At 35.1% G+C, this 20890-nt stretch overlaps 1 protein-coding gene across 8 annotated transcripts in view; it reads right to left on the reverse strand.

Moving 5' to 3' along the window:
* LSM14A (LSM14A mRNA processing body assembly factor) overlaps positions 1 to 20890 on the reverse strand; it is a 55154-nt gene that overhangs the window by 23205 nt on the left and 11059 nt on the right. For all 8 annotated transcript variants that reach the window (XM_019742704.3, XM_019742700.3, XM_074314420.2 and 5 more), the window contains exons 2-4: positions 10649 to 10812; positions 8013 to 8142; positions 366 to 488 (exon numbers count right to left, since the gene is read on the reverse strand). In XM_019742704.3, coding sequence (XP_019598263.1) covers positions 366 to 488; positions 8013 to 8142; positions 10649 to 10812 — 417 coding nt within the window. The remainder of the gene's footprint in view (positions 1 to 365; positions 489 to 8012; positions 8143 to 10648; positions 10813 to 20890) is intronic.

Consider the following 20890-nt stretch of genomic DNA (forward strand, 5'->3'; position numbering starts at 1 on the left):
TGAGGATGCTAGGAAAGATGCAACAGCATAATGATAGTTTGTTTTTTCAGCTGCTATTTCAAATTCATCAAGGAGCCGTTCATCTTCAGGGGTGAGTCTGGGATTAAAGTATTATATACAATTTATATACTTGCCTTGCAAACAAATGCTTCAGTTTTAGAATCTAAGAATTGTTAAAAAGCCTAAATAGCGGAAGTCATTCAATAATATACTTATTGCAATAGCAATTAGGAGAAAAAATTTTAAAGAACCAAATAGAAATTATACATGTGATTTACGAGCTGCAAAAGCTCTTACATTCAGAGAAAGACACAAACCACTATAGAAGTTTAGAATGTATATATTTGAAGGAAAAAACAGCTTACCTTGAGATAACTGTGTTTTTAAAGATCTTGTCTCCTGTGTAAAGGCAGAACCAACGGCACTACTTTGGGACAGGGTACCGCTGTTGGATGTTTCTGTTCCAAAGGATGTCAAGGAGCTTCCAGCTTTAAGAGATTATTTTAATGACAAAAAAACTTTTAAAAAAAATTTTAACCTTTCAATTATATAAAGCAATATACCATTTTAATGATGATAATTTTCACCACCCCCTAACACTTGTGCCAATTAATAATATAATCAATATATTAATCAATATAATAATCAATATAATATAACCAATATATAATTAATATAATAATCAATAACGTTGTAAAGACTATGTAGGGTGTCAGATAGGTACTGGATTTACCGGGGGAAATCACTTCATAGATTATATAGATGCCTACCCACTGTGCTTTCAACCTGAAACTAATAGTCAATGTCAACTTATATATATATATATATATATATATATATATACATATACACTCAATGTCAACTTATATATATATATATATACATATACACTCACAGGATGTAAAGTACAGCATAGAGAATATAGTCAATGGTACTGTAATAGCTACGAGTATGTACGGTGTCATATGGGCAGTGGACTTGTTGGGGGTTATCACTCTGTGAGGAGTGTAAACGTCTAATCAGTATGTTGTTTTGTACACTTGAAACTTAAAAGAAAAAAAAAAACGACTTCCCCCTCTTCATTGTATTGAGCTGGCCTTTTTGTTTTAAATTAGTATTTCTGTACTCCCTATTCTGTACTCCTGGTGCTATATATCTGCCAATAATTCACTGTTCTGATTACTATAACTTTATAGTAAATCTTGAAACCAGGTAAAAACCTCAAACTTTCTTCAAGATTGTTTTGGTTATTCTGGGTTTTGTATTTCCACAGAAATATTAGAATCAGCACGTCAATTTCTATTTTTTTTAAATATCTGATGAGATTTTGATCACGGTTATGTTCAATCTGTAAAACAATTTTGGGGTAAAAGTCATCCTAAAAATATCGAACCTTCAAACCCATAAGCATGGATTAATTCTCCATTGATTTAGAGCTTTAATTTCTCTCAGCAATGTTTTGTGGTTTTCGTTGTAAAGCAGTTTTCTTAACTTTAGCACTACTGACATTTTGGGCCAAAGAACTATTTGTTGTGAGGGGCAGTCCTATGCACTGTAGGATGTTAAGTAGCATCCCTTGCTTCTACCCACTAGATACTAGTAGTAGCCCCCAGTGTGACAACCAAATGTCTCCATACATTACCAAAAGTCCCCTGGGGGAGGGGGTTAAAATTAATCCCCCTCCATTGAGAACCACTGTGACAGAAGTTTTAAAATACCTTTTTCATTCCTGGTTTCTGATGTTATTCATGCTATTGTATAATACGCTGTGTTGCAAGTTACATTTCGTTTCCCAATAGTCTATTCTATATCAGGTATCAGCAACTTTATCTGTAAGTGGCCATATGATAAATACAATATTTTAGGCCATATGATATCTGTTTTAACTACTTACCTCTGTCCTCGTAGTGTAGAAGCAGCCATTGACAACACGTAAATAAATGAGTGTGGCTGTGTTCCAAAAAAACTATTCACAAAAACAGGAGGCTGGATTTGGCCTACAGGCCATAGTTTGCCAACCTGTCCATTCTAGCATTCAAAAATACAGTTGATTTTTGTATTTACCACATATCTCCTTACCACACTAAAGTCACTTATTCATTCTAATGGTCTGATCGTTCCTTTGCATTTTCTATGCAGTCATGTCACCTCCAAATAAAGACATTTTTAGTTCTTCTTTTCTGTTCTTCGAATCTTTTATATATATATATATATATATATATATATATATATATATATATATATATATATATATATATATTTTGCCTTACTGAATTGATTAGGACCTCTACAACTCTAAAGGAAATGTTGAAACAATTTTGCCTTTGCTTTATTTCTTACCTCAAGGGAAACACATTCATTATTTCATCATTATGTATGTATTCATTTCACTGATCTAATTTAGGATATTTCCTCCCATTCTTTAGTAGTGGATAAATGGGCGTTGAATTTTATCAAATGCCTGGTCTGTATTGTCTCTCTTGGGATTGCAGTTTTTCTCCTTTATTCTGTTAATGTGCTAAATTACTAATGATTGGCAAATGTTAAAACAGCTTTCATTCCTGAGAGAAACCTCACTTTGTTATTATGTGCTATCCTTTTTATGAACTGCTGGCTTCCACTGCTAATACTGTATCAAGGATTTTTACATATATGTTCACGGGAGATATAGTGAGCTGTAATTTTCTTGTAATGACTGCATTAGATTTTAGTATCTCAACGTGCCTTAGTTATCTGGTTCCGAAGTATTCGGCTTCCTCTATTCTCTCAAAGAATTTTTATAAGACTGGTAAAATGATTTCTTCTTTAAATGGTAGAATTTATCAGTAAATCAAACAGTCTACAGTTTTAACTTCTTTAACAGATACAGGGATAGTGAGATTTTATTTCCTCTTGTGTTGGACTGGGAAAGTTTTATTTTCTCAAAGAACTGGTCTATTTCATCCAAGATGTCAAATGTATTGACACAAAGTTGTTCAATATTTTCATAGCATTTGTTTAGATCTATAGTGATATCATCTACTCTTTCATTTTTGGTATTGGTAATTTGGGTCTTCTTTTTTCCCCTGATCAGTTTTGCTAGGGGCTTATTAATGTTATAAAGTTTTTCAAAGGAACAATTACTGGTTTTGTTGATGTTATATAGGTTATTTTAGTTTGTTTCTATTTCGTTGATTTCTGCTTTTAAAATTTTTCTTCCTTCTACTACTTTTGGGCTAATTTTCCTTCCTTTTTTTCTAGCTTAAGATGGCAACTTAGAGCACTGATTTTAAAACATGCTTGTTTTTCTAATACATGTACTTAAAGATATGAAAATTTCCCTAAGCAATTCTTAAGCTCCACTAAAATTTTGCTATGTTGCAATTTATAATCATTAAATTAAAAATATACCCTAATTTCCATTATGATTTTTGATTCATTAATAATTTACAAGTTTGCTCAATTTCCATTCAGACATTTTCAAGTTATCTTTATTATTAATTCCAAATTTAGTTTCTTTGTGGTTTGAGAAGATACCATGTACTCGTGTGCTTTCAATCCTTCTGAATTTAATGTAACTTGCTTTATGATTTGATCTAGCCCCTTGAGCAGTCCATGTTTACTTGAAAAGAATCTATATTCTACAATAGTTGGGTATACTATTTTATAAAAGTTACATACGCATTTAGGATTGTTACAGCTTCCTGATGAACTGCCCTCTGTGCCATCTTAGAACCCCCTTTATCTCTGGTAGTGCTCCTGATCTTTAAGCTGCTTTGCCTGATGTTCATTTATCTAACATAGTTTTCTTGTTATCAGTGTTTATATGGTATGTCATGTCTTTTTCTATGTTTTGCCTTTCTTTCAGTGTATCTCCTATAAACATCATACCTTTGGATGCTGTTTTTCTTTTTCTAAATTCAGTTTGATGATTTCTGCCTTTTAACTAGAATGTTTAATTCCTTTACACTTTACTAAAGTACATCTTTAACAGTCCTTAGTCTGTCCTCCCTACTGCATGAAATATTCTCCCACTTTATGCCAACTGTGAAGTTCACAAGCATGCCTTGTAAGTATTCATCAAACTCAGGGACTAAAACTTAACCTGTATAAAACACTGGAGACCTAAGAGAAGCATTGTGCAATATAGTTTATTTCACCAGCTAAAAAGTATCCATTTGTCTGTCTGTTCAGTCAATATTCCTCCATCTTGCCCATAAGAATACTGAGACTTAGCGTGCCAAGGCTATCTTACTGCTTGATTTATTGTGAGATAATTAATTTTTCCTAAGGGTGCACAAATTAAAGTCAATAATGACCTCATCTTTATACATAAGAATTATGTTAGCATCAGCTTAAAAAACAGTCCTTTGATTCTATCTGGTACATCATTCCTTTCAACGAATGAAGAGTTATCTGTTTCCCACAATCTTTCCAAAAGAGAATATACTCAAACTTTTGGTTTTTGCCAAATTGATAGCAAGAAATGGTGTCTTGGTGTGGATTTAATTTGTATGTCATCATAAGCAATATTTAAGCATCTTTCTATGTTTAACGGCCATTTGTATTTCTTTTTTTTTCCTGAGAAAGGCAAAGTTAGTGCCTAACACTTGCCTATTTTTCTGTTAGGCTGTAGATCTTTATTTTGAAAGCTCTATAGATATTAAGGATATTAATTCTTCATCATATAAATTGCAAATGTGAAAAGACTATAACAACATATAAAAAGTTAAGTGGAAAATTTCTCCCCCCCTCAATAAAATAGCAATAGTGTAATCCTAATTTAGTTAAACTTCCTTTTTAAATCAGAATACCGTGTTTCCCTGAAAATAAGACCTAACTGGACCATCAGCTCTAATATGTCTTTTGGAGCAAAAATTAATTATAAGACCTGGTCTGATTTTACTATAAAACTGGGTCTATAATATAATATAATATAATATAATATAATATAATATAATATAATATAATACCCGGTCTTATATAAGACCTGGTCTTATAGTAATATTTGCTCCAAAAGATGCATTAGAGATGACTGCCCAGCTAGGTCTTATTTTGGGGGAAACATGCGGTATGTGCTAGATCCTGTTCAAATGCAAACCCCACAGCAAAGTAGGACATAAGTATAATAATAATCCCATGTTAGCCAACTATTTGATTTAGTGGAAGGAGTCTCAAAAGGATAATATAATTTGCAATTGCTCCTTATTTGAATTCTCAGAATAAGATTCTAACAGTATAGCTAACATAGGGTATATCTGAATTTAACATGTATAATTTTTTTTCCTATAAATTTTATTGGGGAATATTGGGAGACTGTGCGTTTCTCCAGGGCCCATCAGCTCCAAGTCGTTGTCCTTCAATCTAGTTGTGGAGGGCGCAGCTCAGCTCCAAGTCCAGTCGCCGTTTTCAGTCTTTAGTTGCAGGGGGCGTAGCCCACCATGCCATGCAGGAATTGAACTGGCAACCGTGTTGTTGAGAGCTGGCGCTCTAACCAACTGAGCCATCCCGCCACCCCTCTGGAAGATCAGCGGCAGCTCACTGTCTTCAATCTAGTTGTGGAGGGCACAGCTCACTGGCCCATGTGGGAATCGAACCGGCAGCCCTGCTGTTCAGAGCTCGCGCTCCGACCAACCAAGCCATCCGGTCACCCATAACATGCATAATTAACATTAGTCTTACTACATGAATAGGTTTGGGAAGTACATGGACCAAAGTCACACTGTTTCACCTATCTAAGAATAAAAAAGGAATTAAATATTTAGTTTTTAATTTTGAAAAATGTCAAATTGAAACAGCACACTTGATATTGATATATTCCTTATCTAGACTCATCAACTGCTAACGTCTTGCCAGGCCTATTCTGTTTCTTCATTTCTGTATATCCTGATACACACACTTCTCTTTTGCCTAGATAGGGTACAATTTGACCCTTCACCCGTAAATACTCAAAACCATCTCCCCCAAACAAAGACATTCCCCTGTATGGTTAACCACAACACCATTACCACATCTACAAAAATCAACAACAATAACACCATCCAACACTTAGTCCGTGCTCAAGTTCCTCAGTAGTCCCTAAAACGTTCTTTATATGAACTTTTTAAAAACACCCAAATCCAATCACATATTATATTTGGATGCTATGTTCTTTAGTCTCCTCAAGTCTAAAATAGCCCTGTTGCCTACTGAGTCCTTTGAAGAGTTTGGCCTTCTGGATGGTCCATTTCTTTATGATTAGAACATGCATTTTCAGTAAGAACACCACAGAGGTGAAGTTGTGTACCACCCTCCTCCCTACATCATCACATCAGGAGACATATAATTATTTAACCACGGCAATGCCAAACTTGATGAATTGATTAAAATGGTGACCATCTTAATGAATTAGTCAGATCACTCCATTATAAAGGCACATGTCCCCCCTTTGTAATTTTTAATAACCGTGGGATGATATTTTAAGGCCATTTTAATACCCTATTCTAATACTGTTCACCCAATGATTTTAGATCCACTGATAATTCTTGCTGCTAATTATTACACCAGAGATTATAAAATGGTGATTTTCTATATCCATCACTCCTTTGATTTATTATTTGGCATTTTTCTATTAAAAAATAGCAGTTTCCCTTACTTCTTTTTTCAAGGCTCCTTTTAGTGGTAAAATGGTATTTAGAAACCAAGAACTGGGTCTACATGTGTTCTTTGCTACTGGATATCACTGCTTCTAGGCCCTTTCTATGGACAGAGTCAGGAAATACCCAGTTTTTAAAAAATGAGTTCACACTCGTACTTTCAATTCACATTCCACACCTCAGAGTTCTTCCTTACCTTTTCCCATTCCTTATTTGTATCTCCCTTCTCTACAGTAAGAACACCATTTCCAAACAGTATCAATATATTACTCATTTGCCATACCCAAAAACAGTTTCAAAATTAACACCAATTCCACTACCAATTACAAACCCTAAGTCAAGTTTTTCTTTTATAGCTCTATTTGTTCTTACTATATCTCTTAAGAGTGTAAAAGTTACTTGAATTAATTTTTTTTTCTATGTGACTATGTTATCAATTTGATATATTATATACTCAGCACCAGTTGGTTCAGCTTATATTCATTCAATTTTGGGGATTCATTTTTCCCCCCATCCCTTTTCATTTTGTGCATAAGTCAAACATTTACATACCTGAAAAGTTACAACTATATAAAAAAAGTATATTCATAGAAAGGAATTAATTTTAACAAAATTTGTTAGCATAATAATGAGTTTCAAGATACACTTAAAAGTGGATTCATGATTCAGCGAAACCAAATAAACTGATAAATGGTTATTGCAATGAAACTAAAAAGAGATTAAACGCTAGAGTTTGAGATTTAAAAAGTTATTCTGTACTGTGGGAATTTCAATCAAAGTGTATTTAAGACAAAAATGCACAACTATAAAAACAAAACAACACTGAGCTGCTCTGATTAAATGTAGCTTTTGCACACAATGGACGGCTTGTTTTTCAACCGTAAGTAGGACTGTTATTAGCCCAGCCCTCTTACACATTCTCCTTATAGTGTTACATTTCTAAAATATTATAGTGTTATATTTCTACAATAAACAAAGCACCAAGCCCCCAAACATCTATATATATCTGAGAGTATCTCATAGGTGGTGTTAAATGGGATAATCATCCACATTCAACATAAAAGAAATACTCCTTAATGGCATTATTATTCCCTAATAACAATGGCATTATCTTCAATCCCCTTTTTGAAAACCCATCCTGTTGGGTAAAATATTTATTTTAAATGGATATATCTTATGTAAATTTAAAATAACATTCAATGAAATTTGGTAATTGGGTATATCTACGTTTTTTTAAAAAGTGACTATTCTGAGAGATGACTTTTTTAGAAACACTAGTCAACGAGAACATTAAATAAAGCCTTTGAAATAACAGGTTACAAAAAGAATACCAAACAATGTATCTGAAAATTTGTGATAAGAAAAAGAAAAGGTTAAAAAGAAAAAAGCAAAACGTACCAACACCAACAGCACCAAACTGCTGCCCGACTAAGGAACTTGGACTGAACTGACTGTATGTGGACATCCTGCCAAAAGGTCCATAGGAACCCACTGACTGGAATGAAGAAGTAGAAGAGCCTAGTGAAGACTGAAGAAAGACTATAGGTTATTTTTCCATGCTCTGAACAACACGCACATAATGGAAAGAAATGCGGATATTTACATTTTTAAGACAATTATTAAGTTGTAACTACTAGACACAAAAGCAATTATAATAACTTACAACTTGCATTTAATATTACAACAGCGAATAACCTTCTGATTTCATTTATTTATATATATAGTTGACGCTTGAACATGGGTTTGAACTGTGAGGGTCCACTTGTGTGTGGATTTTTTTCATTTTGCATTTGTGGATTCAACCAACCATGGATTAAACTTTCCATCTGTGGTTGGACATTCACAGATGCAGAGGGCTGACTGCATCCATTGTTCTACACCATTTTATGTAGGGACTTGAGCACCCATGGATTTGGGTATCTGCAGAAGGTCCTGGAACCAACTTCCCTGCAGAATCCGAGGGATGGTTAAGTTTTTGGGGAGTCAACAGTTATATGTGGGGGCTATGGGGGGTGGCGTGGGGGGTGCCCTTAAGCTCCACATCGTTCAAGGATCAACAATATGTGGCAATTATACCAGAGTGACTTATACTTTTTCCTACAATAAACTCCTCCTTTGAGTAAAGAGTTTTATAGCAGATTTAGGGAAGAACGGAAGAAAAGCTTCTTGAATAAGTGAAGCAACTTTGCTTAGAGAAAAACTATGAGAAAAATCACATTTGGTTATACTGAGTTTTAGTCTGGCATTGACACAAATAAGGCATCTCACTTTTGATTTTACTCTTTTCAATCATTTGAAGTGTACTATTCACTTTACAGGAAAGAGATGCAGAAACAAACTATCCCACACAAACCATTTACATTTAAAAATATAGTTATTATTAAAGAAAACAATTTAAAAACCTTAACTTACTAAATCTAAAATACATTTTAATATGTATATATGCAAATGTTATATATTAACTTATTTTAATATAAAATATTTCATAATATGAAGATGAAGCATACATACTAACAGCTATTGGGGACATAAGCTCACTGATGGCAGGACCTTGTCTGTGCTAGTGTCAGGCACGTGGCAGATGCTCAATAAATACTACTGAATGAATGAATCAAAAAATCAAAAGTCAAAATTTATAGTAGTTGGAAGAAGTTATTCAATACCATTTTGATTTGTGCTCTTGGTTTTGCTCATTCCATACAGCCGATTCCTTAAATAAGTGGTTCCCTGGAGATTTATTCAAAGATGTGTGTGTGTGTGTGTATGTATGAGAGAAAGATGGGGAGAGAGAATGACAGATAATACCACTCTTTAGTATCTCTATTAGAATGTCTCTTCTCCCTCAATTTAAGAAGTTCAGATTTTCTCAGGATTCCTTCAGACTTAGGAGAGGATGAGTGAGACTAGAGAATTTCTCTACTCTTTAGTTTATTAGAAGAGTTCATGAGATATTTTCTTTTAATAGCTGGAAGTAAGACAAATCCTATGCAAGATAACATGTATTTTAAGAATTTGTTTTGTGACAAAGATTTTATCACTCACAGCACAATAAAAGGAAAGTTAATTTAAAAGTATTACACTGATAAATCAATAGGCATATTTTAGTGCAGATGACTAAACAAAGACTTCTAACAAGAAATAAGGTTGAGAAAAAAACGGATTCAGGAAGAAAAACAAGAGGGACACAAACTTTTAGTCAGTTATGCCCTCAAGTAAAAATACTTGTAGGTGAACCTCGCTATTAGAGCTGACATTCAGTTTCTATATGCTTCCAATTAACATGTAAACAGGTATTGTAATGGACATCTTCTTTAATTCACAATTCAAAAATTTTTCGACATCATGTGTGTCTGTTTTTAATAAAATACACAGATTTTTTTAAATTTCTCTTACTGAGAATACTTAGGGTCTTATTTAAGGAACTGAACAACATATCTGTATGTGTTAAAATTCTTTTATGTTTGGCTATATTATTATATAACATTGTGTGTATATTATAGAATATATAATGTGATTCAGTTTTTTTTGCCCATTGAATCTAATAATCTTACCGAAGAGTAGCCAACACTACCCTGGGTTGTAATATGAACCTCATGAGAATAACATAGTAGCATGGATCCTGGATCCAGAGACAGACTGCCTGGGTCTGTTCAAATTGTGGCTCTACCTCAATCTCACTTGTGAAAATGAGAATAATCATAGTAACAAGTAACATATGCAGTGGTATGAACAGGACCTCAACAAACATTAGCTATTTTAACTGTTTTTGAAATTAAAAAACATTTTATGACAAAAACAAATTCCTCAGCTATTTCTTACTTTATTTAGTCCCTTATGACAGAAAGAGAAAAAACTAGGTGAAATATTATCCAGGTATTTTAGGTATTGAGGGAACTAGAAAATGGTAAGCTATATGAAAATTCAACTGAGAAAAATAAAAAACAAAAAACCCCCAAACCCAGGTGGGGCAAAAGCCAAGCCAGCCATGTGTATCAAATTTACTTGTATTCCAAGACAAATTTACTATTAGTTACCTGAACGATAGCTGGGTCCTGAGGCAAAGAACATTGTGGTTTTGGTGGCTCACAAACAGTGAGGTCTTTAATATCACTTCCTCGGAATATAATGTATTCAAAGACTTCATCTCGAGGTGGTATTGGACGATCTGTCGGTCTGTCTTCTGTACCAAAGGACCGTACTGGTGAGAAAAAGAGGATATGAGATATATTTCTACTCATCATTTCAGACAGTGCCTCTTGTAAGTATACTGTTCCAAGTATTAAGCAGTTCTTAAATGTCATTCATGAGAAAGTATTCATTAATCTGTAGCTAAATGATATTTTTAAAAAGAAAACACAGTGAGTTTCGCCTAGAACTAAATGTATTCAATTTAAAAGACTGTCTTATGATGAGGCTGTGTTCTTCCCACATTTTTATTTATATCTTTGGTGGTTTTGGTAAGAGGAAGTGTTAAGAATGTCCTTTATTTCACCGTTGATTTATTTTTCATGTCCTCATGCAACAAAATAAAACATTGGGAAACTGTGATATTTTTCAGTGTGGGGCAGTGAGCGAAAATTTACCCAGTCCACAAAATTCCAAAGTCTGTGAAACTGAACTTCAGGATTAAGAGAAGACAATGAAGTGACATCTATCTTGGTAACAGGTCCTCTAGAAATCGAGCCACGCTGTTATTAGCTATTCAGCCCCATGGGACAGCCTGAAGTGCCAGGGTTACCTAAATTATCTATCTCATAATTAAATCTGATTATTCAAACACTTAAGATAGCATTACTCAAAGTTAAACTATGGACCACCTGCAGGCATCAGGTTAAGCTAAAAAGATTTCTGGGATCCTATTCAAATACACTGAGTCAGACTTTCTAGGGAGAGTGTCCACAAATCTGCATTTTAAACCAATTCCCCAAGAGTTTCTTATGAATATTAAAGTTTCATGTTCACTGTCTTAGGAGACTTCTGGAAATGTCTGCATCCATATAGAAGTTCCAAATAAGAAAGTTTGAAAGATCACATATTGTCCATTTAAACAGTACCCTAGAGGAAGTAAACTCAACATTGTGCAAATTTTTTAATGTATACATTTTTCTGCAGAATAAATCCAGAGCTAGACTGAAGATGAGTGTTATTTTGGTTTAAATGATTACTTTTTTTTAATCCTAAAAATTCTTTCTATGAGACTTCAAGGAAAGATGGAGGCATAGGTGTAGGTTTGCAGAAGAGTATCCCTCCCTAAAACTAAACAAAATTAAAAAGTTAAAATATCCCTAAGCCAGGAAAAGATCTCACTCATACCATGAAATTTTATTAAAAAGTATCATTCAGATGCTGAATGAGTTAGTCCAAACTGGAAGACCAATCCCAGAATCCAAATGTAGCATGCCCTGAGGAATTTCCACAGGCACCCACCAACTTGGTAAATGGGGGTACAGAAACAAATGTGTTAAAAAAAAAAAAAAAAAAAAAAGATGTGGAAAAACAGTTGAAACTCCCCTTCCCCTGGTAGCCAAACAGTACTTTACCAGGGTAGGAGTAAGTGACAAAGTTCTACATTTTGTCCTTTATCCAAAAGGAAGGCTAAAGAAAAAGCAGGGCTAAGAAAGTTACAAATAAATCAATCTCACCCCTGACCTCAGCTGCACACAATCTATTATATAACTTCTCAGCCTTGTAAGTAACAGATTAGCTTATCCTGAAGCAGAGGAGGGGAAAAGTCAAAGGCCTTTCTATAATATCATAGAGAAGCTTCCACTGGGCTTTCCAAGGCCTAACAAAACCCTCCTACCTATAACCATGCAGTTAAAAGACAGGAAAAATCCATTTGGAATTAATAGTTAGCACAGGAAACAGAAAAATTCAGAAAGAGTTGCTTTATGTTCTCAAGAAAAACACAACTCTTATGATCAAAATAACACTGAAAAGAGTTAAGGAAAGAAAAATAGACAAGACAAATATAGTAGCAGAACTAATAAATACATCAACAACAAGTTCAGAACAGTAAAACCAAGTCATAACAGAGAACAATTTTGACAAAAAGCAAACAAGATGTAAAGTACAGCAATCACATGGTGAGAGAGAAGACGCCTGTTATGCATATCTAAGTTAGTTAACTGCTGTCTCTGAGAAAGACAACAAAATAAATAAATAAGAGAAAACATAATGAAAGATATAACAGAAATTTCCTGATATGGAGACCTAAATTTGATCAAAAGGTTTCATTATACTTCCAAAACAGAATTGAGTGTACTGTAAGACATACAGAGACTTAACCTTTGCTATATTAAAATAACTCACAAACAGTGGTATCAAAAGATACGAGATGGACAATAAATTCACTTAAGCCCATAAATGTAAGTGACAATTTACTAGGTGGTCGTAGAACAAATTTAATAGTTCTGAAAAAAATTCTACAAAGTTATAAAGTGTGACAAAATAAGTCAACAGTATCTATATCACATAGTATTCTAACAAAAATTGGGGGATGAAGAGAGAAAAAAAACAAAAGGAAATACATAAACTAATACTCTTATCTTTATAGTAGGAAGTTACTTGACAAAAATTGTCAGTATAGTCAGAAATCACATTGGTTCATCCCCAATTTTTCATAACCTGCTATGTATGTTTTGCACTTGTAAGTACAGCAGCTAAACGCAGCAAGCCATGGAAGAACAGGGTATGATGCCCACTCACCCCAAATTTCCTCTTGGCTCAATTTGGCTACATACTCAGTCTTACAAAGTGCTTATTGCGGGGTTCTCCCTGATCTTGACACACTGTTTCCTTTGTCTCCAGCAGCAGCCCCAACTCCTTCTTATACCTTCTTCCATCAAGCCACAGCCTACCTTCAATTTCTTCTTTTAAGCTGACCAACAACTTAATTGTTGGGTATATTTCACCAGCATTTTTGTTAATACTATCATTTCAATTATTTTTTTAAATTGTGGTAAAGAACACATAACACGATATCTACCCTCTTAAATTTTTAAGTGTCCAGTACAGTATTGTTAACTACAAGCAAAATGTTGAAAGCAGAGCTCTAGATAGAACTTTATCATCTTGCTTAACGGAAACTTTATACCTGTTGAACTGCAACTCGTTATTCCTCCCACCCCCAGCCCCTGGCAACCACCATTCTACAGTATTTGTCCTTCTGTGACTGTGGAAAATAAAAACGGAAGCCGAAGACCAGTTTGGTCGTTACTGGGCAAGTGATGGTGAAGAGGTACTTACTTAAAGAAAGGGGTCAGTCTTAAAGAGATTCAAGCTCACCAAAGGAACATGCTCTATTGAATGCAACTTCTTAAAATTCTACAGCTCTGGCCACATCTCCCCCTGCCCCCAATAGACTACTATATTATTTGCAACATCATAAAGTTAAGTGAAAATACAGTAACATTAAACATGTCACCTATATGAGGCAGATTACAAAACTTACTTTCAAAAGATTACAACTATCTAAAATAAAAACGTGACATCATGAAAATGGCAGAACAGAAACAAGTACTGAGCTGGCAAGCACAGTCTGAATAAACCATTTTGGAACTACAGAGTCTAGTCAAACACTTGGAGTATCTGTGGGAGTACTTGGAAGAGAAAGGCTGGTGACTTTTGGCATTTTGCATAGTGGCTGACTGTTACCATTCATCATCTCCTATCTCCAGGACAGGCAGCTATGAGGACAGTGGCCCATGTTCCCAGGTACAGCCTGTTGGTGACAGGTGGGCAATAGGTACCTTGTCCTCTAAAAATCCGGGTTATGATCTGACCTGCCTGACAATTCACTAAGGGATCTGCAGAGAATGGTTGTTTTTTCAACCCTTACGAGCGAAAGCAGCTTCCCCATGGTGTCGGTGAAGGCATTTGAAGGAGATAGAAAACGCTTTTCCCCTCAACAGCAACAGAATTTACATTATTCTCAATTGCACATGGAACATTCTTTAGAGTAGACTGTATATTAGGCCAAAATCGACTTCTCAAATAGACTGAAAAAGATCGAAATTTTACAGAGTATCTCCTCCAAACACAATGGAATGAAGCCAGAAATAAATAATAGGAGGAATATTTGAAAATTCACAAGTACATGGAAATTAAACAACATGCTCTTAAACAACTGATCAGTCCAAGAAGAAATTAGGGAAATCAAGAAAAATTTTGAGACAAAGAAAAAGAAAACACAACATGCCAAAATTATGGGATGCACGGAATGCCATACTCAATAGGGAAATTTGTATTTGTAAATGCTACATTTAAAAAAGTAAATCAACTTTACACCTTGAGAAACCAGAAAAAGAGCAAACTAAACCCAAAATCCAGAAGGAAATAATACCAATTAAAGCAGAGATAAGCAACATAGAGTACAGAAGAACAGTCAACAAAAGTTGGCTCTTTGAGGGGCCGGCCCCGTGGCTCAGGCAGTTGGAGCTCCATGCTCCTAACTCTGAAGGCTGCCGGTTCGATCCCTACATGGGCCAGTGGGCTCTCAATCACAAGGTTACCGTCATGGCACCTTGAGCTGAGCTGCCGCTGAGCTCCCGGATGGCTCAGATGGTTGGAGAGCGTCTTCTCAACCACAAGGTTGCCGGTTCGACTCCCACAAGGGATGGTGGGCTGCGCCCCCTGCAACTAACAATGGCAACTGGACCTGGAGCTGAGCTGCGCCCTCCACAACTAAGACAACAACCGACTTGGAGAAACAGTCCTGGAAGTACACACTGTTCCTCAATAAAGTCCTGTTCCCATTCACCAATTAAAAAAAAAAAAGAAAAAAAAGTTGGTTTGTAGAAAAGATCAACAAAACAGACAAATCTTTAGCTAGATTGACTAAAGATAAAACAAGGACACTACTACCAAAACCTTATGGAAATTAAAAGGCATATAAAATAATAGTACAAACAATTGTACGCCAACAAACTGGATAATCTAGATGAAATAGAAAAACTCCTAGAAACATACAAATTACCAAAAATGACTCCAGAAGACGTAGAAAATCTCAGATCTATAATAAGTAAAGAGACTGCACCAGTCACCAAAAACCTCCAAAGAACCAGTACCAGATGGTTTCACTGGCAAATTTTACCAAATATTTTAAAAAAGAATTAACATGAATCCTACTCAAACTCCTCCAAAAAAACAAATACTTTCTCACACATTTTAAGAGGGTAGCATTATTACCCTGATACCAAAGTTAGACAAAGGTATTACAAGAAAACTACAGATCCATCTCTCTTATGAATACTGACACAAAAATTCTTAAAATACTAGCAAACTGAATCCCACAGTACATTAAAAGGATTACACACCACGACCAATTGGGATTTTATCCTAAGAATGCAGGGGTGGTTCAACATAAAAAAAAAAGTCAGTGTAACACACCACATTAACAGACTGAAAGAGGGGAACCCCACACGATCACCTTAATAGATGCAGAAAATACTTGACAAAATCTAATACCCTTTTATGATTAAAAAAAAAAAAAAACTTAGCAAACTAGGAAAAGAAGGGAACTTCCTTAACATGAAGCGCATATATGAAAAGCCCACAGCTAACATCATATTCAATGGTAAAAGACTGAAAGCTTTCCCCTAAGATCAGAAATAAGAGAAGGAAGACCACATTCACCATTGCTATTCAATAACGTATTAGAAGTCCTAACCAGCATAAAAAATAATTAGGCAAGAGAAATAAACAGCATCCCAATCGGAAGAAGTAAAACTATCTCTTTTTGATGACATGATTCCATACATAGAAAATCCCACAGACATTAAAAGCTACAAGAGCTAATAAATGAATTCAGCAAAGTTATAGATACAACACCAACACACAAAATTCAGCTGTGTTTCTACATACTAACAATGATCAATCCAAAAAGGAAATTAAGAAAAACAATTCCACTTATAATAGCATCCAAAAGAATAAAATATCTAAGAATAAATTTAACCAAGGAAGTGAAAGACTTGTACATTGACAATTACAAAACATTGCTGAAACAAAGACCTAAATAAATGGCAAGTCATCCCATGTTCACGGATTGGAAGACTTAATACAGGTATGAAGATTACAATGCTCCATAAAGTTATCTAAAGATTCATTTCAATCCCTATCAAAAATGGAAAAGGCAATCCTCAGATTCATATGTAACTTCAAGGGAGCCTGAATAGCCAAAAGAATCTTGAGAAAAGTTGGAGGACTCATACTTCCTGATTTCAAAACTTAGTACAAAGCTACTATAGTCAAAACAGTGTGGTACAGCAATAAAGATAGACTATATAGATTTAAGGAATGGGATAGAGTCCAGAAATAAACCCAAACATCTATGGCCAATTGATTTTAGACAATGGTCCAAGACCATCCAATAGGGGAAAGCATAGTCTCTTTAAAAGACGGTCTTGGGGCAAATGGCTAACCACATACAAAAGAATGAGATTGGAACCCTACCTTACTCCAGATACAAAAATTAACTCAAAGTGGGTGTGATACTGTGATATAATAAGAAATATATATTTTGGTCTTTGTCTCCAGTTCCTGGCCAGAGTTCCTACAAACTTTGTACTTTCCAGAGATAAAGGTACTTACAGCATCTTTTGTTCTAATATTTGGTCTTGGACCCCAGTTCCTGACACAGAGCTCCTAAATCTCTTGGAATTTCCTGAATGACAAGAGCATTTTTTGTTCTAATGGTGGGCTCTTGGATAGGTTCAGGAAAGGGGCTGGTCACCAGAAAGACAAAGCTATGATTAAAAGCTTGGAACATTCAGCATCACCATCCGTCCTCTGGGGAGGGGAGAGGGACTGGAGACTGAGTTCATAACTGATCATACCTATGTGATAAAGCCTCCGTAAGTCCCTGAACTACGGGGTTTGGAGAGCTTCCAGGTTGGTGAACACATGGAAATGCCGGGAGGATGACGTGCCTGGAGAAGTCATGGAAGCTCTGCACTCCTTCCCACCTGTCTTGCCCTATGCAGCTCTTCCACCTGACTGTATCTGAGTTGTATCCTTTTATAATAAACTGGCAATCTAACAAGCAAACTTTTCCCCTGAGTTCTGTGAGCCGTTCTAGCAAATGATCAAACCAAGGAGGGGTTGTGGGAACCCCCAATTTATAGCCAATACAGGTCACTACTGTGCTGGTGTGTGTAGCAGGTGGTAGGGATGGGGACAGTCTTGTGGGACTGCGCCCTTAACCTGTGGAATCTGACACTAACTTCACATAGTGTCAGAACTGAACTGAATTAAACTGTAGGACACCCAGTTGGTGTCCAGGGGGTTGAGAACTGGTGGATGGTGGTGGAAAGCTATATTGAGAGTAAATTGGTGAGTAGAAGAGAAACACAGAATTTTTCTTTTTGTGGGTCAACAACCTAAATATAAGAGCCAAAACTATAAAACTATTAAGAGAAAGCATAGGAAGAAGTCTTTATGACCTTGAAGTTGACAACAGATTCTTAAGATTGGACACCAAAACCATGAGCAACAAAAGAAAAAAAAATAGATAAATCTAGAATGTATAAGAAATTGTGAACAACTCAACAACAAAAAGACAAACAACCCAATTAAAAATGGCCAAAACTTAAAAACACTTCTCACAAAAAGATATACAAACAGCCAACAAGCTCATGAAAAGATGTTTAATATCATTGGTCAATATGGAAATGCAAATCAAAAGCATCATGAAATAACATTTCACAACTACTAGGATGGCTTTAATAATAAAAACAAAACTAAATACTAGGAAGGATCTGGAGAAATAGGCATCTTTGCACATTGCTGGTAGAAATGTAAAATGGTGTAGCTGCTGTGGAAATCACGTTGCTCGTGCCTCAAAAAATTAAACACAGAATTACCAAAAGACTCAACAATTTCACTTATATGTATGAAAACCTATGTCTACAGAGAAACTTGAACACGAATGTTTAAAGCAGTATTACTCATAATAGCTAAAAGGTGGAAACAACCCAAACACCCATCAATAAATGAATGGATTGTGTTTTTTAATATTCTCTCTCTCACACATGAATATTATTCAGCCATAAAACGGAATGAAATGCTGACACACGTTAAAGCTAGAATGAAGCTCCAAAGAAAGCATGCTAAGTGAAAGAAGTCAGACACAAAATGCCACATATTGTATGATCCCTTAAATACGACGTCCAGAACAGGAAAATTCATAAAGACTGAAAGCAGATTAGTGGTTACTGGGGGCCAGGGTAAGTGGGGAGAAATTACTTAATAGGTAGGGGTATTCTAAGGTGATGAAAAAGATTTGAAACTAAGGGGAGGTGACAGTCGTACAGTGCTTTACCTACACTAAATGCCACTGAATCATACACTTTATAATGGTTACTGTGTATTATATGAATTTCACCTCAATAAACACATACACATCCCCCTACAAATATAGCCTGGAAGAGAATACACAAAATGATAATAATAATTGGGTCAGAATGTTGAAACTAGAGGTGGTCGTCCTCTATATTGCTGAACTTCATCCTGCTGCCACATTGCTTTAACAGATATTCTACTTTTTCTTATTTTCCAAAGTAGAAAAGCCTACATTTTAGGCCAATGTTTAATAAAAGAGAGGGGAAAATAATTTTCTCTATTAGCCTTAAAAAATATAACCAACTCCCTGTTTCTGGCCACAAATAGCACAGGTTTATTAATAGAAATTCATCCCGTGATTATCTTTTTTTGTTTTTTTAATAGATAGGGTCAAAGTTTTGGCAAAATCATTTATCTAAAAAACCTCGATTTGCAGATCAAGGCAAGTCCAAACATCACACTAATGCCAAACCCGGTTACCAGCATATTAACACCTGTATATAGGAAAGAGCTGTAGCGACCAACTTCCCAATACAGTATCTACATTTATAAAATACCAAAGCCTTATAAGTTTAAATATGATAAACATATACATAGTTAAGTATAGTTAGTATCCTCCAATGACATCATTAATATTTTCCAAAAGCCTTAATTTTTTTACACAAACTTAAAATTATAAATTAAACTCTACTATTAATTAGTAAGGACGAAAAACAAATCTGTTGAATATCAAGACGTGACAGCAATAAACCAAAGGCTGAATTAGTTAAGAAATGCCCAAAAGTAAGTTAGGAAACTAAGGCTAAAGTTCAAATGAAAAATTAGAATAAGATTTATGATGTAGTCTTGAAGTTAAAATTCATTGCAAGACTTGGTTCCAACCCACTTATCCTAAAACTTAAGTTCCAACCAAGCTCGTTATTCTCAATACACAAAGCAGGTTTTCTGTCCTCTCCCATAGCTCCTCCCCACACCTAACCGATACTAAGTTTCAGCTTAGATGCCACTTGTATTTGTCAGGGTTCTCCAGAGAAACAGAACCAACATGATATATGTGTACGTGCGCGCTCACACACACACTTATTTTACGGAACTGGCTGTGAAAACCCAAGATTTGCATGGCAGGCTTGCAGGCTGAAGACCTAAGAATCACAGTTCAGAGGTCAAAGGTGCTCTGCTGGCAGAATTCCTTCTTATTGAAAGGAAGTCAGTCTTTGTTCTAGTAAGGCTTTTACCTGATTGGATGAGGCCTACCCAAATCATGGAGGGTAATCTGCTTTACTCTAAATCCACAGATTTAAATATTAACCTCATCCAAAAAACATCTCTACAGAAACATCCACAATATTTGAACAAATATCTGGGCACTGTGATGCAGTGAAGTTGACACAAAATTAACTGTCATGACTCCACCAATGGAAGTAGTATGTTCTTCCTCTAAAAATCACACAGCATTCTACCATTCTCCCCTTTCTAGAATCAAAAGATCTTCAGGGAGAAAGATCTGTACTGAAATCATCTTTGCAACTCCTACAGTATTTAACACAGTGCCCTATATATTGCTGACATTTGAATATTTCTTCAATAAATGTCACAGTGGAAAAAGCTATTAAGTTAGCTATTCCTAAAATTACTGAACATTGTTTAATATCAAGGGAATTTAATTAAATTATACAACAAACCTATTTAGAATAAAACGGGAGAATCACTACAGCAAAAAGAAATCACAACTGGATATCAATAGGATGGGAAAACAGAAAAAAAAACACCAAAATAAAACAGCACACAAAACCCAGCATACTTTAAAAACAGCACATAGGCAAAAGCGTCAAACCAGGGGAAAAAGTGGTAAAAAGGTGCACTTGGTATTTTTTTTTTCTCTTTTTGATATTTATCCATAAGTGCAGTTCATGTTGCACACCCAGTATCATACACTA

The sequence above is a fragment of the Rhinolophus sinicus genome, chromosome 8 (assembly GCF_057876585.1).
Source record: "Rhinolophus sinicus isolate RSI-liver-muscle chromosome 8, RSI-T2T, whole genome shotgun sequence".
In the NCBI taxonomy this organism is placed as follows: domain Eukaryota; kingdom Metazoa; phylum Chordata; class Mammalia; order Chiroptera; family Rhinolophidae; genus Rhinolophus; species Rhinolophus sinicus.